This window comes from Blennius ocellaris, assembly GCF_963422515.1.
Source record: "Blennius ocellaris genome assembly, chromosome: 24".
Taxonomy (NCBI): domain Eukaryota; kingdom Metazoa; phylum Chordata; class Actinopteri; order Blenniiformes; family Blenniidae; genus Blennius; species Blennius ocellaris.
Window position 1 is genome coordinate 4,178,183 of NC_137673.1, and position 21,758 is coordinate 4,199,940.

A 21,758-nucleotide genomic window follows, 5' to 3' on the forward strand; every position below is an offset into this window, starting at 1 on the left:
CTCATATTCATTTTTTTTTCTCTCTCGATGAATTCAGAATGTAAATTGTAACACTGATATCAAATGTTCTCATGCGACAGCGGTGTGTGTTATATTTATTGCTGTTTGTAGAAAGTGTGTATATATTGATGAAGCCAATCAGGGTACTCATACATTCCAGCGAGTAAAACACACCACTAGTTTTGCTTATGCCATAATTTGACTGAACGTTTTTTTCTTAAAAAAAAAAAAAGGAAACAGTTTATATTTTATCACCACTATTCCGACAATGTGAGAAAAAAAAACTTCAATATTCCTTGAAAAACTCATAAATGTCACTTAAGTCTCTCAAAATATAACTTTTTTTATTCACCCAGTTGAAGAACCTTTTTTTTTTTTTTTTTTTTTTTTCAAAAACCTCCAAACAATTAGCAGATGTGACATTTTTGGTTGTTTTTCTAAATCATGTTTGTATCATTTGTTTTACACAAACACATGACAGCAGCCCGTTGCACAATCATCCTGTCATTCCTACCCATAATTCACCAGTGTATATAAAAAAAACAATGACAATGTAACGGGCAGTTCTTGTAAATAAGGGCCTTGTTTTTCTTTTGTATTGTGTCCAAGATTTTAACCTGTGGAATCATTTGTTGGGGGAAAGTGATGGTTTTCTGGGGAGGGATGGTTGAGGGTTTTTTTCCACACAGTTTGAATCGTTGTAAAACACCAGAAGGTGCTTGATTTTTCCACCTCTATAATTTCTGAATGTTCTGAGGGAATAATGAAGCTCTTTCCTGGGGGTCGAGTCATTTGAAGTGTGTTGTTGTCTGGGTTTGTTGTTGTATAGCATCTTGCATGTTAATCCGTATATAACTATATTATCGTAGTATAGTCAAGTAGAATAGAAACCAGCAAAATATTAAAAAACTGCATCAGCACCATCGTGTCCGAGGATTCTTCTTGCTTCAGATGGGACTTTTGAATGATTCCCATGTTGTGATGTTTCACTGTGACGTGACGCCGCGCAGGTTCAGCTGAAGTGTTTGAGTATGATCTGTTTTCGGAGCTCCTCCGCCTGGCTGTCGCGGTCCTCGGGCCTCTGGTCGAGGCCTTTGGGCTGCTCCAGGGGCTCCGTCCTCTCCAGAGTCCAGGCGTCTAATCCCAACTGCAGCGAGGCATTGTGGAGGACGCAGCAGGCCAACAGGATGGACGAGCTCCTCTCTGGAGAGTACTGCACACAGGAGAGGAGGAGTGAACCAGGTGTCCTCGGATTATTATTACTGTTGCAATTTTAAGTGCTTCAAAAGCTCCTGTATATAAATGACCTGTAGGTATCCTTTGCTGCTGTCTAAACATCTGAATCTGGTCTGGATGGCTCTGAAGGTCCTGTCAACAATCTCATGTGTGGCCGTGTGGGCAAGATTATACTGAAGCTCTGCAGGAGACTCTGGGCAGTCCACCGGCGTCATCAACCACTTCTTTAAAGGGTAACGGCCATCGCCTGGGAGAGAGAGAGAGAACTGCTTGACTTCAACAGCCCAAACTTATCAATGACAAAATAATGAACCTCGATGTGGTGATTGAAAATCTGAAGCGGAACACAAAAGCTGGGGATTTTCGCACACTTGAAACGTGTGATCTAAAACTGTCTCACCCAGCAGCCAGCCCTCCTTGGTGTCCTGCAGCTGTTCGTACAGAGCAGATCTCTCCAGAACGACGGTGTCCTGCAGGCCGCCTGGCCAGTGTGTTTCTGCACTCAGCAACAAACCCCTGGAATCACAAACCAGCTGACAGGCCACGGAGTGAAAGCCCTTCTTATTCACGTACGACGAGTCTTCGCTGTTTGGAGCTTTGATAGCAACCTGGCAAAGAAAGTGTAAGAAAAAGTTACCGCCTGTAGAAATTGACAGCTGGACACACATCTGCAGTGGTAAGTAATTCACCTGAACACAGTCCAATACTCCCAAGATTTGTGGAAATCCTGCAACTCTCTGAAACTCCTGAAAAGACTGCTCCTTGTAGGACGGATCTCTGTTTGAAAGACATTACTCTTATCATTTCTCGACTTCTCGCTGATATCTTTGACCTGCATGTGATGACGACACTGGATTCTACCTGTTGAAAGTGATGAACTGAGGAGCTTTTTCTACCAGCGCTCTCGTCACATTGGACACACATCTCGACATTGACGCCTGACTGATACCGATCGTGTCCCCCATAGAAGTCTGGAACGACCCGGACGTGTAGAAGCCCAAGGCAGCCAACACCTGAACTTCAGGACTGATGGCTCTGGACCGCTGGGTCCGCCGACACAGAGCCTAACGCCCAGAAAAGAAAAACACAACAAAGATTGAATAACTATTGAAAACACACTGGAAAAGCTTAATATAATGATGTAAATGTCAAAATACATTTTACTTTTTCCTTCTCTGTGTTTGTACCCATAGTATCACAGTTTATCTCATAGATTCAAGATAATTTAGTTTATTTATTCCACTTTACTTTTGCTCTTTTGTGTAGTGACATGTATTTCCCATACCTCTCTGAGTAGCTCCACCAGGTAGAGAATAAAATCTCTGGGAAACCCAAACTGAGTGAGGAGGAAATCATCTGACACCAAGTCCAGATCGAAGCGGTCCAGGGTCTTGTGTCCGCGGCCATGTAAGAGAAGGTCACAGTCCAGGATAGCTATGGGAATGGCCATGCTGAGGAGGAGGGAAGGAGAATACATTTACATAAAGCTAACATACATCCATTTTCTTACATTTTTACATTAACTAATCAATGATATTCAATCGTTTCTGAGGGACAAATTCAGGCATTGTAATGATTTAGAAGGGATATTTCAGAAGGTGGCAATAACTAGTATTATTGTAAAAATGTAGAAATGGGCATTCAATTTAACAAACCTGATTCATGCTTTGGATCATTTACATCACTTGTGATTTCATCAAACCTATTCAACCTGAGGGTTTGGATTAACTTTTGAGAATGCTGAACCCATTCAAACTATGTTTACTATTATAACTGTGTAACTCACTCTCGTGTAGCCAATGTGCTAGCTAGCATCACATTGCCTTGATTTGCAGCGTATTTTAATAAAGGCGATTATTGTTGCAGCACATAAGTCGTGCAAAACATGTTGCAGGAGAACTGCAAACCAAATGACAACCATACGCAATTCCATAGGTTTTACTAAGACGAAAATGCATACCTTTAAAGAAGTGCTGCTGTAGCATTGATCAACCAAAACAAACCGCAGGAACATGCAGCGTTTACTTGAGGCGCAGATTCGACACACGGAAATAAAATAGATTTTATGTGTTTATCAAGTTAAAAATAATAATAAGATACATTTTCCCGCTCATAAATGTAAGGTTGTATTTTCTAAAGTAATATTTTTAAGAATCATCCCGGCGTTAAGTTTGACATACTTTTACAACCGCGTGACGGGAAAGTGCGTGTGTTGAACGACTGCTATCCAAACACGTCGACAGACATGGGGAAGGTAAACAGAGAAGTGTCTGTTTACGCTCTTGTCGTCTGAATTAAACGTTACACATGTGTATGCAGCACGAAGCTGTTCGCCGCCTAAATTGAGCCCATCTTCATCTAACTAAAACCTTCATCGTTTGGCGATCATCTGATGTAAGTCCGGCCGCTTCGTGCAGTTGTTGAGGCACACGTTATCTGGCCAGCTGGTTAGCATTAGCCACAGGCTAACGCGAGTCTCAGCGTTTTGTTGAATATTGAGGGATGTACGCGGAAATACGCTACGGTTTCTGTTTTAACGTGGGGAAGTAAGTTTATAGGGCCACTACAAGTGGCTGTCAGTGTCCTGTAGGTTTGAATGACTTCGAAATCTGACGCAGGCAGTTTAATGTAAACGTGGAGGCCCATTTTGCTACATGAGCCTCGACACTTGCTAAGTCGGTGACGTATAAACTTGTGTTTTTCTTCATAATGTATATCGACATCGTACTTGTTTTGTTTGCAATTGCTTCTAGTTAGAAGCTGATAAATAAAGCATCACACTTCTAATCAGGATCGTTCGCATTTCTAACCAACTTGACATTGTTTTGATTTTTTCATATCATGCTACTATTAATATTGTTGCCATCGCCAACGAAAGTTGAGCCGAGAAGGTTATAGTTCATGAAAATGCATATACACAAAATAAATAATCTATATCCAAGTGTGCACTCGCCTATCTGGACATCAGGATCAGACTACAGGTACTTCTTAGATATATCTAAGTTCAACATCTCGTAAATGAGGTTGGAAAAAGTCAAATGTATTTAAATCTAACCTCTTCCAAAATTTTAAAAATCAAATTTCAAATTATCCTGCTTCCTGATTCTCATGTATGTCATTGGTCGTGTTTACAAACCCAACCAAAATCCCCCCAAATGTTTAGATGATGCGTTAAATGTCAACAAATACACGCAGAATGACTTGCAAATCTTATTGAATCGTCGCTATTTTTGGCATTGAGAAGAAACACTTTGGATAGTTTTGCACTTAAGTGCAGTGACACAACTCAAAAACGGTCCCTTTTTAAAATTTTATTTTAATAATTGTGATTATAAAAACATCATTTAAGATGTTTCTCACTGGTGATTTGGTGTGATTGCAGGTCGTGGCAGCATGGACAGTGACCTCAGCCCCCAGGATAAAAAAGATTTAGACAAATTCATTAAGTTCTTTGCACTGAAGGTAAGGAACTGCTGACTTCTTGTTTCTGCGGCTGATCTGATGGCACCTTACTGTCTGGGCTTTTTGTGTGATGATTCAAAGTTTAAATGTAGAATGTTAAAAAGTGTATTTTTTAAATGGCTTTTTATAAAAAAAATATTTGTAAACCTGCAGACTGTCCAGGTGATAGTCCAAGCTCGCCTCGGTGAGAAGATCTGCACTCGCTCATCGTCGTCGCCGACTGGCTCTGATTGGGTAACAACGTGGTTCTTCTTTCTCCTTTACCAAGCACTTGCTTTAAACTTTTACTGGAGCTGGTCACACATATGTAGAATTTTAGTTTTTAGTTATTATTATTATTTTCCTTCCAGTTTAATTTGGCCATCAAAGACATTCCAGAGGTCACTCATGAAGCTAAGAAAGCTCTGGCTGGCCAGCTTCCAGGCATCGGACGCTCCATGTGCGTCGAGATATCCCTGAAGACATCAGAGGTAAAAAAAAAAAAAAGAATAAATAAACATCTGTACTGGTTTTTTTTTTTTATGAATTTAGAACATCCAAATCAATTTCTGCTGTGTTTGCCTGCCTTCCTCAGGGTGACTCGATGGAATTAGAAACATGGTGCTTGGAAATGAATGAAAAGTGAGTTGATTTTGAGTGTAGAAAGTCTTCAATCCTGTCCTTTATGCTGAAGATCAACTGAGCCCAAATTGGCGATCTTACACATGTTGCATATAAATGTGTAATTTTAAGTTAGCTTTTGTTTAAAATGCCACAATTGAGATGAGTCTGTGTTTCCTGTCTGTCCTCCAGGTGCGATAAGGACATCAAGGTGTCGTACACTGTTTATAATCGTCTGTCTGTCCTCCTGAAGTCTCTGCTGGCCATCACCAGAGTCACACCTGCCTATAAACTGTCCAGAAAGCAGGGCCACGACTATGTCATTTTATACAGGTGAGCTGTGCTGTTGGCTGGACTCTTTTCTCAGAACGCCTGACATATTATCCACGTGTCCTCTTATTTCTGTCTCTCTTCCTTTCAGGATCTACTTTGGTGAAGTCCAGCTCAATGGCTTGGGAGAAGGTAACTGCAACACAGCACCACCTTGTGTGGGTTTTGTTTTTCTTCTGTTTCACTCCGCGGAAACCCGATTAAGGATGTGTCTTGTTTTTATTTTGAAGGGTTTCAGAGTGTGCGTGTCGGAGTCGTGGGCACACCGGTAGGCACAGTCACACTTTCCTGTGCCTACCGCACCAACCTGGCATTCATGTCCAACAGGTATCGTCAGAAAGGCTTTTATGGGCAATGGGCAACGTCTCACAAGTCTGTGTAAAGAAACACCATGAAATGAGGTGTCAAACTCCCGAGATTCCTCTTTTCCACTGTCTCCAGTCAAATTTAAATGTCACATCTGAAACATCAGTGTACACTGACGCCAGTGGTTTTCTCAATCGGAGTCAATCACACCACTCACAGTTCACCAACATAGCCCATCACCACATCTGTCTGCATTATTTACACAGACGCATATTTGATGGAATCTGAACTTTTATCACAAAGTAATACAGTCTAATGAACGTATCCAACAAACTGGCTTCGCCTTTCCTCCTGCAGGCAGTTTGAGCGGTCGGCTCCGATCATGGGGATCATTGTGGACCACTTTGTGGATCCTCCTGGACAGCGTCCTGCAAACATGGGACAGCCCTGCAACTACAGGTGCCTTTCAGAGACTTCAGGCGTGTGTGTCCAGTTTCTAACGCTAATGCCGTTTTTGTCACAGCGCCAGTCAAGTACTCAGCTTTGTTTCACACTGTGGAGAAATGTGGCTTTTTTCTGCCCTAATTTGAAGTATGATTTAAAACTACAGTAATGAGTTATCCTGTGTGTGTGTGTGTGTGTGTGTGTGTGTGTGTGTGTGTGTGTGTGTGTGTGTGTGTGTGTGTGTGTGTGTGTGTGTGTGTGTGTGTGTGTGTGTGTGTGTGTGTGTGTGTGTGTGTGTGTGTGTGTGTGTGTGTGTGTGTGTGTGTGTGTGTGTAGAGCCCCAGATGATGAGGATGGAGCATTTGCAGGAGTGCAGGACTCGCAGGAGGTGTGCACCACCTCCTTCTCCACCTCCCCTCCCTCTCAGGTAACAGGACGCTCCCTCACTCGCCCCACCTGCCTCCTTTTTTTTTCAATCCCGTAACTTTCTTTTCTTCACTTCCTTTCTGGTTTTTCATTTTACGTTCTCTCTTTTTTTCTCTCCCTGTCCTTTTACCTTGCTGTTGTCTTGATCTGACCTCAACTCTTCTATGTGTGTGTGCCTTCGTTCTGTCAGTGTGTGTGTACACTGAGTCCATCGCCCTCTAAACTGTCCAAGCCCCTCCCCCTGGATAGTCTGCAGCTTCCAGCGGCTCCTGGACTGGTCACTCACACTGTGAGTTTCCTCTGGCCTTTGAAAGCGTGTGTTGAGTGTGTGAGAGGAGCTGCGCTGTCCCCTCACACTTTCCATTTATACCTTCATGCGTCCGTCCCCCCGTCCGTTTCCACCAGCTGTGCGTAAATGAACTGCTCGCCTTCACGCGCTGTAGTTTGAGTCTGCCGCTCTTCACCCCATCATCCATCTCACGTGCTCCTCAGCGTGTGACCCATTGTAAAGACGCAACCCTCACTTCCCGGCATCGCCGTGTCCCTCACGTACGTGAGGCCGTACGACTTGGGCCGTTCCCTCTTCCTCCTCGGTGGGTTGTCATGGTGACCTCCTGTGTGTCTCCCTCCAGCTGTACGCCTCCAGGTTGTCCTATCAGCCTCCAGCTCCAGTCGGAGCAGCAGAACTTTGTCACCCTGCTGCCAATCTGAACCAGGTGACGCACCAGTCAGCCGCCGCCTCATTCATTCCCCACAGCAGACGTGAAGGACACATCAGTGTCTCAGATCTGTTCCCCTGCGTTAGTGGAGCCATTTATTTTCCCATCTCGCATGTCACAGAACACTTCAAGTAATCCGCTGCAAGCTTAGACCACCACACACTTTAAACTGCCATATATGTACTGAGAGGGTCTCTAACTTGATGGTTCTCATTCCCTTTTCAGGTGTTGCATGCTGGGAAGGAGGGCGGCGTAACGTTGGCTCCCGTTCACCCACAGCACGCCGCCGACGCTCATCTGACCGTGGATCCTGCTGCCAACACGCCCAGCAGCAGGTATTGATCACAAGGAAGGTTTTACCAGACTTCTCCCGCAGTGAAAAGATTTTGCGCCGTACTCACCCGAAGCTTCGTCCTTCCTGTGTCCGAAACGTCCGCAGTGGCGAAGACGACGGCCTGTCGCAGAGCGGCGAGGGGAGGAGGGACGAGGGCAGGAGGAGCGTTTCTCCTTCCGATCCAATAGAGTTTCTCAACACATTCACACGGAAGGTCGGAGCCTTTGTTAATAAACCCAGCACACAGGTAAATAGCTTGACTCTGGACTTTTTCAGATGGATCACTACTTTTTTCTCCATGTATCCTGAACCTGTGTGTGTGTGTGTGTGTGTGTGTGTGTGTGTGTGTGTGTGTGTGTGTGTGTGTGTGTAGATCACAGCATCCAGTCTGGACGTGCCATTCGCCGCATTAATTCCTCGAATCCTGGAGTCGGACGACAACGATCCCTTGGTAACTTGAGCATTATTGTGGACACACACACCCACTGCATGCTTGGTGTATGCTCAAGTGTTGTGTTTTGGTTCAGGTGCATCCTCCTGACTCCCCTCCCTGCCCGTCGCCCCTGCAGGCCAGCCTCCACTCTGAGAGCTCAGAGGGATCGGGGCAGCAGGACGATTTTGTCATGGTTGATTTTGTATGTACTTTCATACTTACCTGAGTTTTCCCATCTAGTTATCAACCCATAACTCAAATCGGTCTCAGTAAACGATCAGTCGTAACATTGAATCGGTGCCCGTGTTAAATGGCGTGTGTCTCTGTGCGTAGCGTCCAGCCTTCTCGAAAGACGACCTGTTGCCGATGGACTTGGGCACTTTCTACAGAGAGTTTCAGAACCCTCCACAGCTGGCCAGCCTCTCGCTTAATGTCAGCTCGCAGTCGATGGCCGAAGACCTGGTAGCGTAACTTTTTCTGTCCTAAAACATGTCACTCTTACCGAGCCTCTCCGTACAGTAGGAACATTGATTCATGTCCTCCCTCTGCAGGACTCGCTGCCAGAGAAACTGCGCGTCTATGAGAAGAACATCGACGAGTTTGACGCTTTTGTAGACATGCTTCAGTAGATCAGAGTGACGACGGAGGAAGAGAGAAGAGTGGGACTTTCTGTGAGAAAATATACACTAAAATGAATGCGACGCAGACGCAGGTCGACCGGAGGCTCTGTTGTAGTTTGTCCTGTGAAAAACACTCAGACTAAATCACCATGTGTCCAATACTTTCCTCTCCATTCTGTACAGCTCATCCACCTCACTGTAAATACTGTATTATCTCTGACACTGGAGCACACACACACACACACACATACACACACACACATCCTCCTCTGGTCTCAAAATCTATTTTCTGTGCGGAAAAGTTCATGTCATCAATGTAATCAGAACACCACAGGGGATTTCTGTCACTTCAGGCAGACGTGCAAATCCAAGGACACTGATCACATTTGTGATATTTTGATTGAACTACAACCCGCCCTTTCTCCCCCCTTGCTTCCTGCCTGAGAAGGTTTCCACCACATCATGGCCTTTCCAATCATATCCGAGCTGAAGGTGAAACATGGATGATGTTGCCTGAGAAGTCAAACCGATTTGGTTTTGGTTGTCTTGAACCCGATGCTCTTTCTTCTGAAGTGTCATCATCAAACGCTGGTCTTGAGGGGGGGAAAAGTTGAACATGGCCTTACAGTGTTGCCCTCCTTACAGTCCTGGGCCAGGTGTTTCCCAGCGGGTCTGGGGATATCGGCTTGTTTGCGGAGGACCCCGTCTGGAATTCAAAGCAAATAAACTGCAGCCCTCATTTGTACAGGAAAGACACGTCTCCATGCTAAAGTAATTAATTGTAGAAGTACACCAGATTAAAGCAGCATCCTTGAGATAAACCCATTATTTCTGTAGTTATACGCCACCTTAATTTGGTTCATCTAATGACACCTGGTAATTTTTCTGGAGCACGGCTGCAGCAAAATAACCACACAGTCAAATCAGCACCACTTCCATCAAAAGCTCGCTTTCAGGAAGGCAGCAGGGGTTTATTGCAATACATATTCATTAGCTCACATTAGTTTCCAGAAAGATTGGCGCTCACATATTATATTGTGGGGAAAACATGTCCAGATGTCAGGAGATGGTGACAAGAAACAATCCATGACTGTTGGTTGAAAAGCTTTAATTTTGATCTTTTTTTTCTGTTGTTGTAGATGTCAAAAATAAAGCATGGCTGCTCTGGTTTCTGCCAACGATCTGTTGTTGTGAACTGGGTGCAACTCACACTTTGGCCACTAGATGGTGGTGGTGTGTGTTCACAGGTGTGACAGATTAAGTCTGAAGAAGAAAATGTTTATCAAAAAAGGTTCAGATTTGGTAAATAACGTCGAAAGTCTGCTCGATCTGATCAAAACTGGAAAAAATAACATTTTTTTTCAAGAGGAGGAATGATGTGTTTATTTATTTTATTTTTATTTCAATCAGAAATTGTCTTTTTAGCGAAAAGGGTGAATTGCGGTGACAAGACCGCAAGAAAAACCAGAACAAACCTGCAGATACATTTGAAACTTCAACACAGAAATCCAGGTAAGAAAAAAATGTTTTTGTCGTACTAGTTTTTGAAAGAATTCAACGTAATGTTGAGCCGTATGAGTGCTGTTTGTTGTTACGTTAGCCTCGCATGTGTTAGCGTGCAGCTTCAAGGTGAAACTTATAAAAGTTTAATTAAACGATCGGGACAACTATTTAAAGCTACCCTGTGGAAAACACTCATGGTTGAGGTAGTTTTAACAGAAAACGTTGAAATAGTTACAAAGAAAAGTAAAAAAAAAAAAAACATTTAACAGAAGTAGAAATCCCATTTTTTTGTTTGGAAATATTTAGATACATATTGATTAATCCCACATGGGGAAATTGAGTCAGAGCAACTTAACAAATAGTTAAAGACAGGATAGTTGCACGTGGGGAATAAAAGGTAAATATAAATATGCATAGAATTATAGGAGATAAAATACACAAGATGGGGGGGGGGGGGGGGGGGGGGGGGTGCACATAGTTGTCGCAGTAATATTTACAGTATTCAGTGTTCAGCAGTGGCAAGACAGTGGTATTTGCACAGAGTCACAGTAGCAGGTATGAGTGACCTGTGGTCACACTCCTTCCTGGACTGTGGCTGTACAGGGGGTCTCTATTGGTGGTCCAGGTGATTTATTGTTGAGCTCATCAGTGAACTTCTGAAGGTGGCAGCTGTCCGTGTTCTGACAGAAGTCGGAGAAGAGGATGGGAGAGAGCACAGTGCCCTGAGGAACTCCTGTACTGCAGACCACCACATCAGAGGCGCAGCCTTATAGGATCACATACTGCACTGGAGACGTCGGGGCATCCCGAGTTCTCCAGGTGATACAGGATGCGAACTGCAGGGGGTCCATAAGAGGTCTGAGATGGTTCACGATGATCCTCTCCAGGATCTTCATTAAGTGGGAGGTCAAGGCCACAGGTCAAGTGGATTAGTTCCTTATGGTGCAGCGTCTTAGGGACGGGCACAACACAGGTCTTCCAAAGAACCGACATCCTCTGCAGTCTGAGGTTGAAGATGCACAGGAGCACCTCAGACCTTCCTATAATTAAACAGCTTGATTTCCTGATGTGCATCTGTCCTGACACGGTATCATTTGTGTTCCAGATTCAACATGGACCTGCTAACAGACCATCCAGGAAGGAGCAGAGACTTGATGGACATCGTGACTTCAGGACCAATGATCCAGAGGGGACGCCAGAGACCAACAGCCCAGGAAGATTTGTGGTAAATGGAGTGTCTGATGCAATTATTTTTGTGAGAAATAAACTTGCAGATTTATCAGATCACGGCCCATGTCAGGATATATTATTTAAAATTGGTACCGTCAGAATAATGTGAGGGTTTTAATCCTTTTATTTCCTATCAAAAGGATGAAAGATTCAGTTATTGTAATGTAATCTTGGGTTATCACAAATTATTGGCTAAAACAAATAAGAGACTAAATGTGATATTAAAGCTTATTCACATGGGACAAAGAATAAAATATAAAGTAGCTGACAAAAACTAACTGATAACTACAGTTGAAACTTAAGAATCCTACTTGTTTAATGATAAATGCATTTATGTCTAAGATCCACAAAAAGTGTAACCTGTTTAAATGGGATAAGTTAGTGATGAGATTGAGTGACTAAATAACTGACAAAATGAATAACAAGTCATTTTTTTCTGTTTGGTGATGAAAACTTTAAATTTAATTTGCCATTTGTAAATTGTTCACAATGTTCATCCAGTATTTACAGATGTAAACAGGTGTGTCGATAGCACTTTAACGTGGAAATCAAAGAGAAGACATTTGAGAATTCTCAAATGTAGTTTTATTGTTTGTATTTTCTGGAATTCCATCACATACCTGCAGGACTGCAAAGGGTCAAAACCATAGACAGTTAAGGAAGCACTCCTCTGACAGATATTCTACAATTCATGTTCCTCCAACGTGTCACACACACTTCATGGCTATGACTGACTACATATTAAAGCACTCTTTTCAAAGAGCCCCCCGCCGTTATGCTGCTACCTAATAGAGGCTGTGAACCGTTCAAACATTTTTCCCTGTGAGCAGTCTGAAAGGCTATGGAGGAAAGCTGCTTAAAATCATTGTTACCTCTCCCAGACAGCGATGATGGACATTTTATTCCTAACTATGTATATTTTCTAGAGTTAGCCACTTAACGAACATGCCATTACTTTGAAATATACCCTCTGAGCTAAGGCAAACAGAGGGAATTTCCCCCCCAGGTAACACCGGGTACAAGAAAAAAAAAAAATACAAAAAAAAAATTCACAGGAGACAGGCAGTGATTGCCCAGTGTGCATTTTCACGTCTTTCAATTGCTCAGTCCACGAGAATGTCCTGTCCCCACTTCCCCTACTATGGCCCCTCGGAGCCCGACTGTCCAATGGGTACATGTTGGGCGGCTTGGAGAACGAGCCCCCCCCCCAGGCAAGACAAATCACAGATTGGGGGATGACCGGGAACGTCTGGACACGGGAAATGTAGCGGTCAGACAGGGAGGGACAAGTCTTATTCCCATTTCCTCGGGTACGGGGTGAAAGTCTTCAGAGGTGGAGGGCCAAATGTCCATTGTCATTCACGTCCAACCTGCTTCCCCAGTCGGCTGTAGGTGGGAGGGGGTTACAAAGTAGAGTGTGGGTGGAGGGGGGGGGGGGTGAAGCCAGTGTCCATACACACTACAGATCAGAGCAGCAGGAAGAAGAGGGAGTGTATGGAGGAAGATCCAGCAGCTCAACATTTTTTCTTCATGGGCTTTTTGAAGAGCGGGGAGGTGAGCGGGGGCGCAGACTCAGGCAGTATTCAGTAGATTGTGTATGGCTTTCTGCTGCTCCTCGTTCAGCGTCGACACGCACTGCGTCCATAGTCCGGCCGAGCCCTGGAGGACGACAGTAGTTAGCCCACAGGCTCAACTACCAATCACATTTCAGGGTTTCCGGGACGTGGGTCGTGACTCACCTGCACTTGGCGGATGACGTTTGCGAGCCGCTTGCTGCAGGGGTCTTCACACTTGACAGACTCATTCGCCACACCTTCAGCTATGATGAGGAAAATCTTGGGAAGGTTGGAGTTGTCCGGTCCGAGGACGATGGGATTGTTGCTGTGGAAAAAACAAAACAAACCCCAGTCAAACGGAGCTTCTCCCATCTTTAATTCTTCATGGATGGGATCAGAAGATGGCCTCCTACCTCTCAATGAGGTCACACAGGAAGTCAAACGTGTGGGCGGCCTCCTCCTTGTCCTCGTTGAGTGGCAGCCAGCCGAGCCAGTGCGGGAGGATCTCGTTCACGTTGACGCACTCTGGCCTGAACCTCATGACCTTACCCACAGCAGAGATGCAGTTCTCCGTGGCGTTGACGTTCTCCTTCACACGTGCGTCGGCAGACTGGATGACTCTGACCAGCAGCGGGAGCGCCTCTGCAACGGGAACACACCAGGTGACGCAACACCGTCGCCGAAAGACGAGTGAAGACGGACGGGCCGGGATGTACCTGTGCAGAATGGGCGGTAGTTCTCGCCTCCAAACTGAGCCATGATGCCGACGCCGTAGGCGGCCGCCTGCCGGACCTCGGGGCTGGTGTCACACAGTGACTGCAGCATCGGCCGGAGGAAGTACTCGGCGTACTTGAAGGACGAGGGACTGCAGTGCTCCACAACGTCGTCAAAGATGCACAGACCCCACTGTCTGTCCGCCCACGGCCTGTTGGGACACTGAGGACAGAACGACACCCGTCAGTAACTGTCAAAGTAAAACATGGATGAAGAGTTGCTCAATTAGAAAACGCTGCTTACTATGAGCTGGACGATGAGCTGCAGCAGCTGTTCGAACCACGGCAGCACCTTTTCTTTGTAGCTGCTGAACACCGAGTGCAGGATGTCGGAGACTTTGGTCAGGATGTACACGTCGTTCTCATCCTGACCACAACAGAAGGGGAGGAAAAAGACACAAGTGTAAGACTTTCCTCACGTCACACAGACCTTCCTTCCCTGAGGTGGAAGAGAGTTACCTCGTCTTGTAGCGTCTCCTCGACCTCCTCATCATAGTCTTCATCCTGTCTCTTGGCTGAGACACACAACATGTTTGTGAAGATCGTGTTGCAACATTACACAGCGCAGTCGGGAAGCAGCCACGGTTAATACGGTGACCTCACCCTGTCTGAGCTCCTGGTTCTTGAAATGCTCCTCCAGCTTTCCTTTCAGGATGCCGCCCAACTCCTCGAAGTGCTCGTTGTTCAAACAGCCGTCTCCCATCAACTCGATACACTTCAAACGGAAACATCAGTCCAGTCAGAACACAAACTCTCAGCGCCACACAGGAGTGGCCTCCAAAAACGATCAAGGTCTCACTACCTTAGCGAACGAATGCATGATTTCCGACAGGACGTCAGAGTCTGGCTCCGTGCCGATGGCCTTGATGAGGGCGTCGCACATGAAATGCCACATCTGGGTGAGATATTCAGGTCCTCGAACCTGAGCACACTCCAGTAGCAGCGGCATCGACTCTGCTGCAGCCACACGCACACGTGATACGGTTAAGGAAACAAACCCTTTCTGTTAAAGTTTGATTCTGACAAAAAAAAAAAACTTTTTTGGGGTCTCATGAGTCACAACAGAAGGATATCATCATGGAAGTAGAACTTAAGCAGTGGAACCATCAGCTTCACCACCTGCTCCGTGTACTCCACAAAACCTTCCTTTAACTCTTTGGCATAACAAACCTGTCGGACAGACAAAGCAGGGAGTGTCACTGATCATTCAATGCTCTACAAATATTTGACATCGACATTGAAGATTCCTGCCCGTCTGTGTTTCTGCTCACCAGCATCTGACAGGCGGTGGCTTTCTCCTCCAGGCCGGCCGTCTTGATGCCAAAACTCTGCTGATCCCCCAGATTTACAAACTCCCAACCGTCATCTTCGGATATGTTCTCCATGTCCTGGGCTACAAGACAGACGGTTTCAACTCTCGCTAGGTTTTGCTCAAAATGCACCATTTTTAAGAATTAAAATGTGACCAGTAATATTTGCAATATTTGTCAACTCGTAAAGCGTCATTGCCAAAATGTACAGATAACATGGAATATTAGATATTGTTATACAACAATTAGAAAATCATTGCTGAGCCAAACAGTAACTTACTGTCGAGGAGGGCCACTTCAGGCTTGATGGAGGCCGTCTTCATCAGTGGACCCATCACCACCGGAAGGTACTGCTGGAACTCTTTCCCCAGGATCTTGCACATGCGGGCCCAGGCTGAGATCATGTACGAGATCTGAGCACAGACGGAATACAGTCATTACGTGACCGAGCAGGAAACCACAAACCCGCTGGTTTGAACTCTTGTTTCAGGCTTCATACTTGAGGATCATCGTCCTCCAGGTCATTGAAGTCTGTCTGGGTCTTGAGGAGCAGCTGCATGACGGCAGAGGCGTCCGACATGAACTGAGAACAGAGAGGAAAAGTGTGAATCCCCACAACGCTCCAGTTATGAGTGAAACCGTTGCCATGCAGAGGTGTTAGAGACGGACCTTCTCCTTTCCCACAGCCAGGCCGATGAGGCTGATGCACTCGATCGTCTTGCCACGAAGCAACCGGAGCTCCTTCTGCACGGCATTTTCCACGATGTGCTTGAGTGAGGGCATGAAGAGGTCGTAATATGGCACAAACTTCTCCTCTGCAGTGTCTGCCACCGAGGCGATGGACGTCACCACCTGCTCCAGGACCAGTTTAGTGCCCTTCTCGATCAGCTGAGTGAGGAGAACAGCCACATTCAAGACTCTGGACAAGAGCACGTGGAGCAGATTTACTGAAATTACGACCGTTAACACCCCCCCCCCCTTTTTTTTGGTCACCTCTTGCAGCTTGGAGACCATGATAACGTGAAGGTGCTGCACCAGACTGTCCAGATATGGGATGAGCAGAGATTTGGGGCAGTCCTCTGTGAAGTTTATTAGGGCGGCAGCAGCATGTGCCTGCACCCGAGGGTTACTCTGGTCCTCAATGGTCAGAAGCAGGGCTGAGATTACCTGAAAGATTAAAAAAAAAAAATTTAATGAGGTTATATCAAGTTTCTGAAGCAGTTCAACAATTTGACCACATTTTTTTTAAACAAAAACTAATACAAGTATTTCCACAGATGTAAAAGTTAGATACCTTATTGTGGAACTTCTTTTGAAAGGTCGGAGCGAAGTCGGTGGCCATCTGTCCGATAGCGTTGCAGGCAGCGTAACGCACCCTTGGATGCTGTAGAGACACAGAAAACCAAATGAAACCATCCAGCACACTACTTTGATATCCACTGCATGTTTCCTAAAACAACTTCTCCTTACAGGGTCGGAGCAAAACACGAGGACAAAGCTGACGATCTCTTGAAGGATGGCCTCCATCTGCTGGTGGCAGCCCTCGCCGATGGCAGACAGCGCCATCAACCCAGCGTGGCGGTACTTCCAATCAGCTGGGAAGACAAGTAAGTGTCGGTGCCAAAATCAACTTGTGCGTGTGCAAAAGTAACTTCCCAAAAAGGCTAAGACGGCCACACAACATCCACTTACGGTTCTGCAGCATCTGCATGATGTGCTGTTTGATCATGGGAAGGATGATCTTCCCTCCCAGACCGCACGCAATCCTGTCCAGAGCGCTCTCTCCCGCCACAGCATTGCTAATGACACCAAGAACAAGCATGTCAAACAGATTTCTTAAACCTAATATTCAAGAATGAATCACATATCGTGTGAAAGAGACTTGGGCCAAAAATCTCCTCAAGTTTCAACCTTAATAAAGGACCTGATGAGTGGAAACTCAGTGGCTTGAGCCCATTTATTGTAACTGCACCTGTCAAAGTCATCATCCTCCAGCTCATCGGCCATGGCCCACTCTTCATCATCCTCCAGGTCCACCATCATCGCCAGCATCTGGGGCACTAGGAACACAATAATACCGTCACCTGGACGATCCCACCCATCTCTCTGTGTAACCAAGAGCAGGCAGCTGGAAATGGTCCTCACCAGTCTGAGCTACGATGGCGGTGTGCTTCCTCAGCATCGCCGCCGCCGTCTCTGACAGAGTGACGATGACCTCCAAAGCCAACTGTCGCTGCATGTTTGTCAGGTTTGTGTCGGCACACAGCTGAGGACAGAGGGCAGTAATGTCAGCACACTGCTACAGAAGATATCAACAACACGTGTATAATCATCTTGAGGCGCCCGGTTTGGCTTCTTGCTATAAAAGTGAGACCGACCTTCAGACAGAGCTGCAGTGTGGGCTCCAGGTGAGGCCTCAGGTACTTGGGTACAGTGTCTGCAATTTCCACTAAAGCCTTGAGCACGGAGTCATCGCTCTGGTAACACGACTCATTCATCACCTGTTTTCAACAAACGGATGCAGTCAGTGCTGCTGATGGTAAAATTCTTCTGCACCTCTCCCGTGCACATCAAAGTTTACTTTTAACGCCAAAGCAAATATCAAGCCAGACTGACGACACTGGAGCGCCACGGTGCTGAAGTCTCACCTGCAGGATGCCTGGCAGCAGGTCAGCAAAGTGCTTCAGCAGAGCAGTGTTGGTTTCATTGGACAGAACGAAGGACGCTGCAGCCCGAGCCGCCAGGGTGCGAATCTGGGTTCAAAAAGAAAGAAACATGAACCAAGAGCTGCCATCTGGATACTCTGCATTGCACATGCAACATCCTCGTGATCATTACCTGTGGGTTTGCCTGGTCCTGCATGCACTGCATGAGCATACGCTTGATGACATCCATGTAATGCTGCTGCTGGTTGCCAAAGATTCCTGGGAAGTTCCTAGAAGGGAGCAAGACGTACATCGATCAGCCGCCGGTACGTCTGCAGAAATGCACAGAATCCTTTGACCGCTTGGAACCGGAGCTCACCAGAATATGTGCAGAGCAGCTTCTCGCAGGCCAACATTGTCCGAGTTCACAGAGTCAAACAGGAACTTGAGCAGCTCTGGCCACTGGTTATTCCCGTCATCATCTAGATTAGATTTATGGTCACAATGTCACACGTCAGTAAATGCATTACAATACACGACAATTTATAGATTACATAAATTAAGTCTCCAAACTTTGACATTGAAGAGTTTTGAGGAAGAAGTTTACCAATGAGGTTGCGAGACAGCTCGGCCGCAATGTCGCAGACCTTCTTGCGGATGGTTGGCGAGGTCTCCTGTTGGATGCTGGTCAGTAGTTCGGTCTTGATGGCTGTCTGCATCTCCATGGTCAGGCCTGGATAGATCTCCTCAAAGGATGAAGACAACAGCCTCCGCAGCAGCACAGCCGCCATCTGTTTGACCTGCGCAGGAAAAAGAAAACAGGCTTCAACACAACTGACACCCAGATCAACAACCTTTATCCAACAGGACTGGCCCCGCCTTGTTTGGTCATTTGAATACAACCAGTTTCTCAAGACAATTTCCCCGCTGATGCTTTTTGAGACTTGTGAACAACCCTGCTGCCAAACGGCACAATGTTACACTACTGATCTGAACGGTTGCAGCCAGTGGTCACTCTTATGAGAGCGAGACCATGGCGACCGGACTGGCAGCATCTCAAAACGGCCGAGTCATTCTCTCCCCAGACCAAGCACCTCTCTCCGCCTGCTCCTGTTTCAAAACTCTAAAAATATCAGCCCCGAGGTAAAAAGACGTAGAAAGCGCCGGCTACAGGCGGAATTCAGCGTAAACATGAATTGCTCAAATGCCAAAGTGTGACTCACAACGACCGTCAGGCTGCGGTTCGGCCTCACATGTGGTGACGGCACTGCATTCTAAACATGGCATGTCTGACAAACAGTCTCAGTGATGGCCCCCGATAATGGAGGATGAAATTAAAACATGACCCGAACTTGACATTTGGCCTAAAAACTTTAATGTTCTCCTCTCATTTAGTCCCAAGTCAGGAATAATGCTTGTTACTAATAGATTGTTATGGCTGCAATTGTGAAACCTGTAGGGTGTGACTTATAGCAGGAGTATAAATAGATATCAAAGCTTACAACTTTTATTTTTTGGGGGGCATTTTCCTCAGACAGATATGCTGTAAATAAAGACACCGTGACGTGTACAAACCTCCTCTGCGGCAGACGCATCTCTGACGGCCTGCAGCAAGAACGTGATCTTGGTCTGGCCCGGGATTGTGCCATACGTGTCCTGCAAATAAAGAACAAAGATGACAACAACTTCCATCAGTGGGTGTTGTGTTACCGGAGCAAAGCAATAGAACCTTGCGAACAAGGCTGCAATGCTACAGCAGCTGCTATAGATGCAGCAGGACCAATAGTCAAGTCTCGAGTCTCGAAAGGCCATTCAAGTTAGTTGTCTGCTACAAAGCCTTCATCTGTTCCAGTATTCACCCACCGGCTGTGTACATTCTCAACACAAGTCACCCAAGATCTCCTCCAACTTCCCTGCTGACTATTGACAACTCAGTCATCATTCAGTCTGCAGACACCTTCACAACTCAAAGCCCACCTCACAGCACCTGTGCTTTATTATTGGTTTAAACTGCGGTAAAGGAGAGATCTGGACGCTTACCAATGTTAATCATTGTGTCTGGTCATTACAATCTGGGTTTGGGTCCTGTACAGTAGGATCAATTCCTATTGTGCGAGCCAGGCTAAAAGAGTTTCAATAAAGGATGAATTCCAATGAGCTTAGCATCCCGGCAGACAGTCTGTGTTTCATAAAGAAAATGCTGACTGCTGGGGGGGGGGGGGGGGGGGGTGATAAGACTGGACCATCTCATCCAAAACTCTGCTGCTGGGGAGAGAAGTGGAAACAATGCTGAGCCTCGACATTAGGCAAATGTTAAGGGGCCAAAAGAGTGAACAGGCCAGCGAGACGCAGCCCAAACAGAGCCACTGTGTGTGGGGACAACCCGGGGCGAGCGTCCGCGGGCCGCGAGAGGGACACGATCAGCCCCATTGGCAACGGCGAAACAAACCAGAACAGGAAGTGTGTGTTTGAAATAGTTGTGTTTGCAGTGACTTTCAATGGAAACGACTAAAAGGCCGCCGGACCAGTACCGCCTGCCCAGCTCGTCCTTATGAATGAACTGGCCCCGCGTACAGCCCTTCCCGCTCCGCCCCTGACGGCCACCGACCCCGCAGGGTCGATGTCCGCATTTCACCCGGAGATTCACCACTTTATTCTTTAAGCCACCGTGATCTGCGCTAGCCTGGCGGCTAACTGAAACTAGCAGCACTTTAGCAACGACTTAGCCAGATGCTACTTCCTTCACTCCACTGGCCCGGCTAAAGTTGGCCTCCGGCGTGAGGCTTTCTAAAAGGGGGCGATAAGGGGGGGTTTAAATCAGTGTTTAGTGATATTTGAAGATCGGACACACGTATGGATGCTTATAATATTCTTAAGAAGAACATTTGCTCCATATTTACTGACAACTCCCGCATGAAACCCAATCCCGTGTTTTAAATCCCTGCAGTGAAATCAATCACCAACCCCTGAAACTATTCAGACACATGGACAAATGTCCCCAAGTGACGTCAGATCGAACTACCGGCGGCCACAGATGAAATAAGCAGTGAAAACATCGTCCGAATAGATTAAGTTCCATTTAACTTCTCCCTTAAACGCTGACGCGCAGGCTCCCAGTGGGAGTCTAACTTCAGCGGCCCCCCCTCCGCCGCCACCCCCCAGTCAGCTGTGGATTTTACCAACATATCGCCACATTTCACCCTCTGCTGGGGCCAACCGAGCCCCGCACGCGCGCGCGCGCGTGGGGCCGCGCGGCGTTACAACGGAGCTCGTATCTGCGTTATAACCACATAACTACGCAACACGGTGGCTGTAGTTAGCGTTAGCTAGCCGTTAACTCCGTGTCAGCCGCACATCGCACGTGGGCTCCAGAGCCTGACGCGAGACCTCGGAAGGCGGTTAGCTTGGGCTAACCCGTGCTAACGGTTCAGGTCCCCACCACCCCCGGCTTGTCCACCCGGGAGACGGCCACGGTGTCCCCCCGCTGTTACCTCCGCTTGCTTCCTGGCGTTGTTGTCAGGGCTCATAAGGTTGCCCAGCAAGAGGTAGAACTGCTGCTGTTCCGCCATTGCAGTGAGATCCGAAAAGGAGCAGCCGGGTGGAGAAGCGGCGAAATGTAGCCGGCAGAGCCTGCTTCGGTCACACAATGCTGCCGCGCTCCCACTGGTCACTTTTACCAACGCTCCCTGCCGCTCATTGGTTCAGAGCGCCGCGGTGGGCGTACGTCATTAGGTTCTCTGCGCTGATTGGATCGATCCGATTCCTGAAAGTGAATGCGTCGCTCCGATTGGTCAGCAGCGAATCACTAAAGCGCGGGAGTTTATTACACAG

General features: G+C 46.6%; 3 protein-coding genes across 4 annotated transcripts; 1 reads left to right on the forward strand and 2 right to left on the reverse strand.

Moving 5' to 3' along the window:
* Positions 1 to 537: 537 nt before the first annotated feature.
* harbi1 (harbinger transposase derived 1) lies at positions 538 to 3,239 on the reverse strand. Its single transcript, XM_080519798.1, has 7 exons — positions 3,197 to 3,239; positions 2,522 to 2,687; positions 2,098 to 2,300; positions 1,926 to 2,013; positions 1,637 to 1,844; positions 1,308 to 1,483; positions 538 to 1,213 (listed from the first exon to the last, which is right to left on the reverse strand). The coding sequence occupies exons 2-7, from the start codon at positions 2,684 to 2,686 to the stop codon at positions 1,013 to 1,015; spliced, it is 1,041 nt and encodes a 346-aa protein (XP_080375924.1). The 5' UTR covers position 2,687; positions 3,197 to 3,239; the 3' UTR covers positions 538 to 1,012.
* Positions 3,240 to 3,486: 247 nt separating this feature from the next.
* Positions 3,487 to 10,089, forward strand: atg13 (ATG13 autophagy related 13 homolog). Of its 2 annotated transcripts, XM_080520033.1 has the most exons (18): positions 3,487 to 3,630; positions 4,619 to 4,698; positions 4,852 to 4,932; positions 5,049 to 5,168; positions 5,273 to 5,319; positions 5,491 to 5,631; positions 5,720 to 5,760; positions 5,859 to 5,955; positions 6,292 to 6,393; positions 6,715 to 6,805; positions 6,995 to 7,093; positions 7,437 to 7,520; positions 7,749 to 7,858; positions 7,963 to 8,104; positions 8,231 to 8,308; positions 8,385 to 8,492; positions 8,624 to 8,752; positions 8,842 to 10,089. In XM_080520033.1, exons 2-18 carry the CDS (start codon positions 4,630 to 4,632, stop codon positions 8,917 to 8,919), a joined length of 1,617 nt encoding a protein of 538 aa, XP_080376159.1. In that variant the 5' UTR covers positions 3,487 to 3,630; positions 4,619 to 4,629; the 3' UTR covers positions 8,920 to 10,089. The 2 variants fall into 2 exon arrangements, with proteins under 2 accessions (XP_080376159.1, XP_080376160.1); XM_080520034.1 differs by lacking the exon at positions 6,995 to 7,093.
* Positions 10,090 to 12,096: 2,007 nt separating this feature from the next.
* Positions 12,097 to 21,546, reverse strand: kpnb3 (karyopherin (importin) beta 3). The gene is made up of 26 exons (XM_080519930.1): positions 21,419 to 21,546; positions 19,503 to 19,583; positions 18,535 to 18,727; positions 18,307 to 18,409; positions 18,121 to 18,217; positions 17,931 to 18,035; positions 17,661 to 17,783; positions 17,428 to 17,548; positions 17,255 to 17,342; positions 16,975 to 17,081; positions 16,753 to 16,877; positions 16,577 to 16,666; positions 16,276 to 16,449; positions 15,952 to 16,170; positions 15,782 to 15,865; positions 15,563 to 15,695; positions 15,244 to 15,365; positions 15,046 to 15,142; positions 14,775 to 14,947; positions 14,576 to 14,687; positions 14,432 to 14,487; positions 14,217 to 14,339; positions 13,916 to 14,135; positions 13,613 to 13,841; positions 13,383 to 13,524; positions 12,097 to 13,302 (listed from the first exon to the last, which is right to left on the reverse strand). The coding sequence occupies exons 1-26, from the start codon at positions 21,494 to 21,496 to the stop codon at positions 13,216 to 13,218; spliced, it is 3,282 nt and encodes a 1,093-aa protein (XP_080376056.1). The 5' UTR covers positions 21,497 to 21,546; the 3' UTR covers positions 12,097 to 13,215.
* Positions 21,547 to 21,758: the final 212 nt, after the last annotated feature.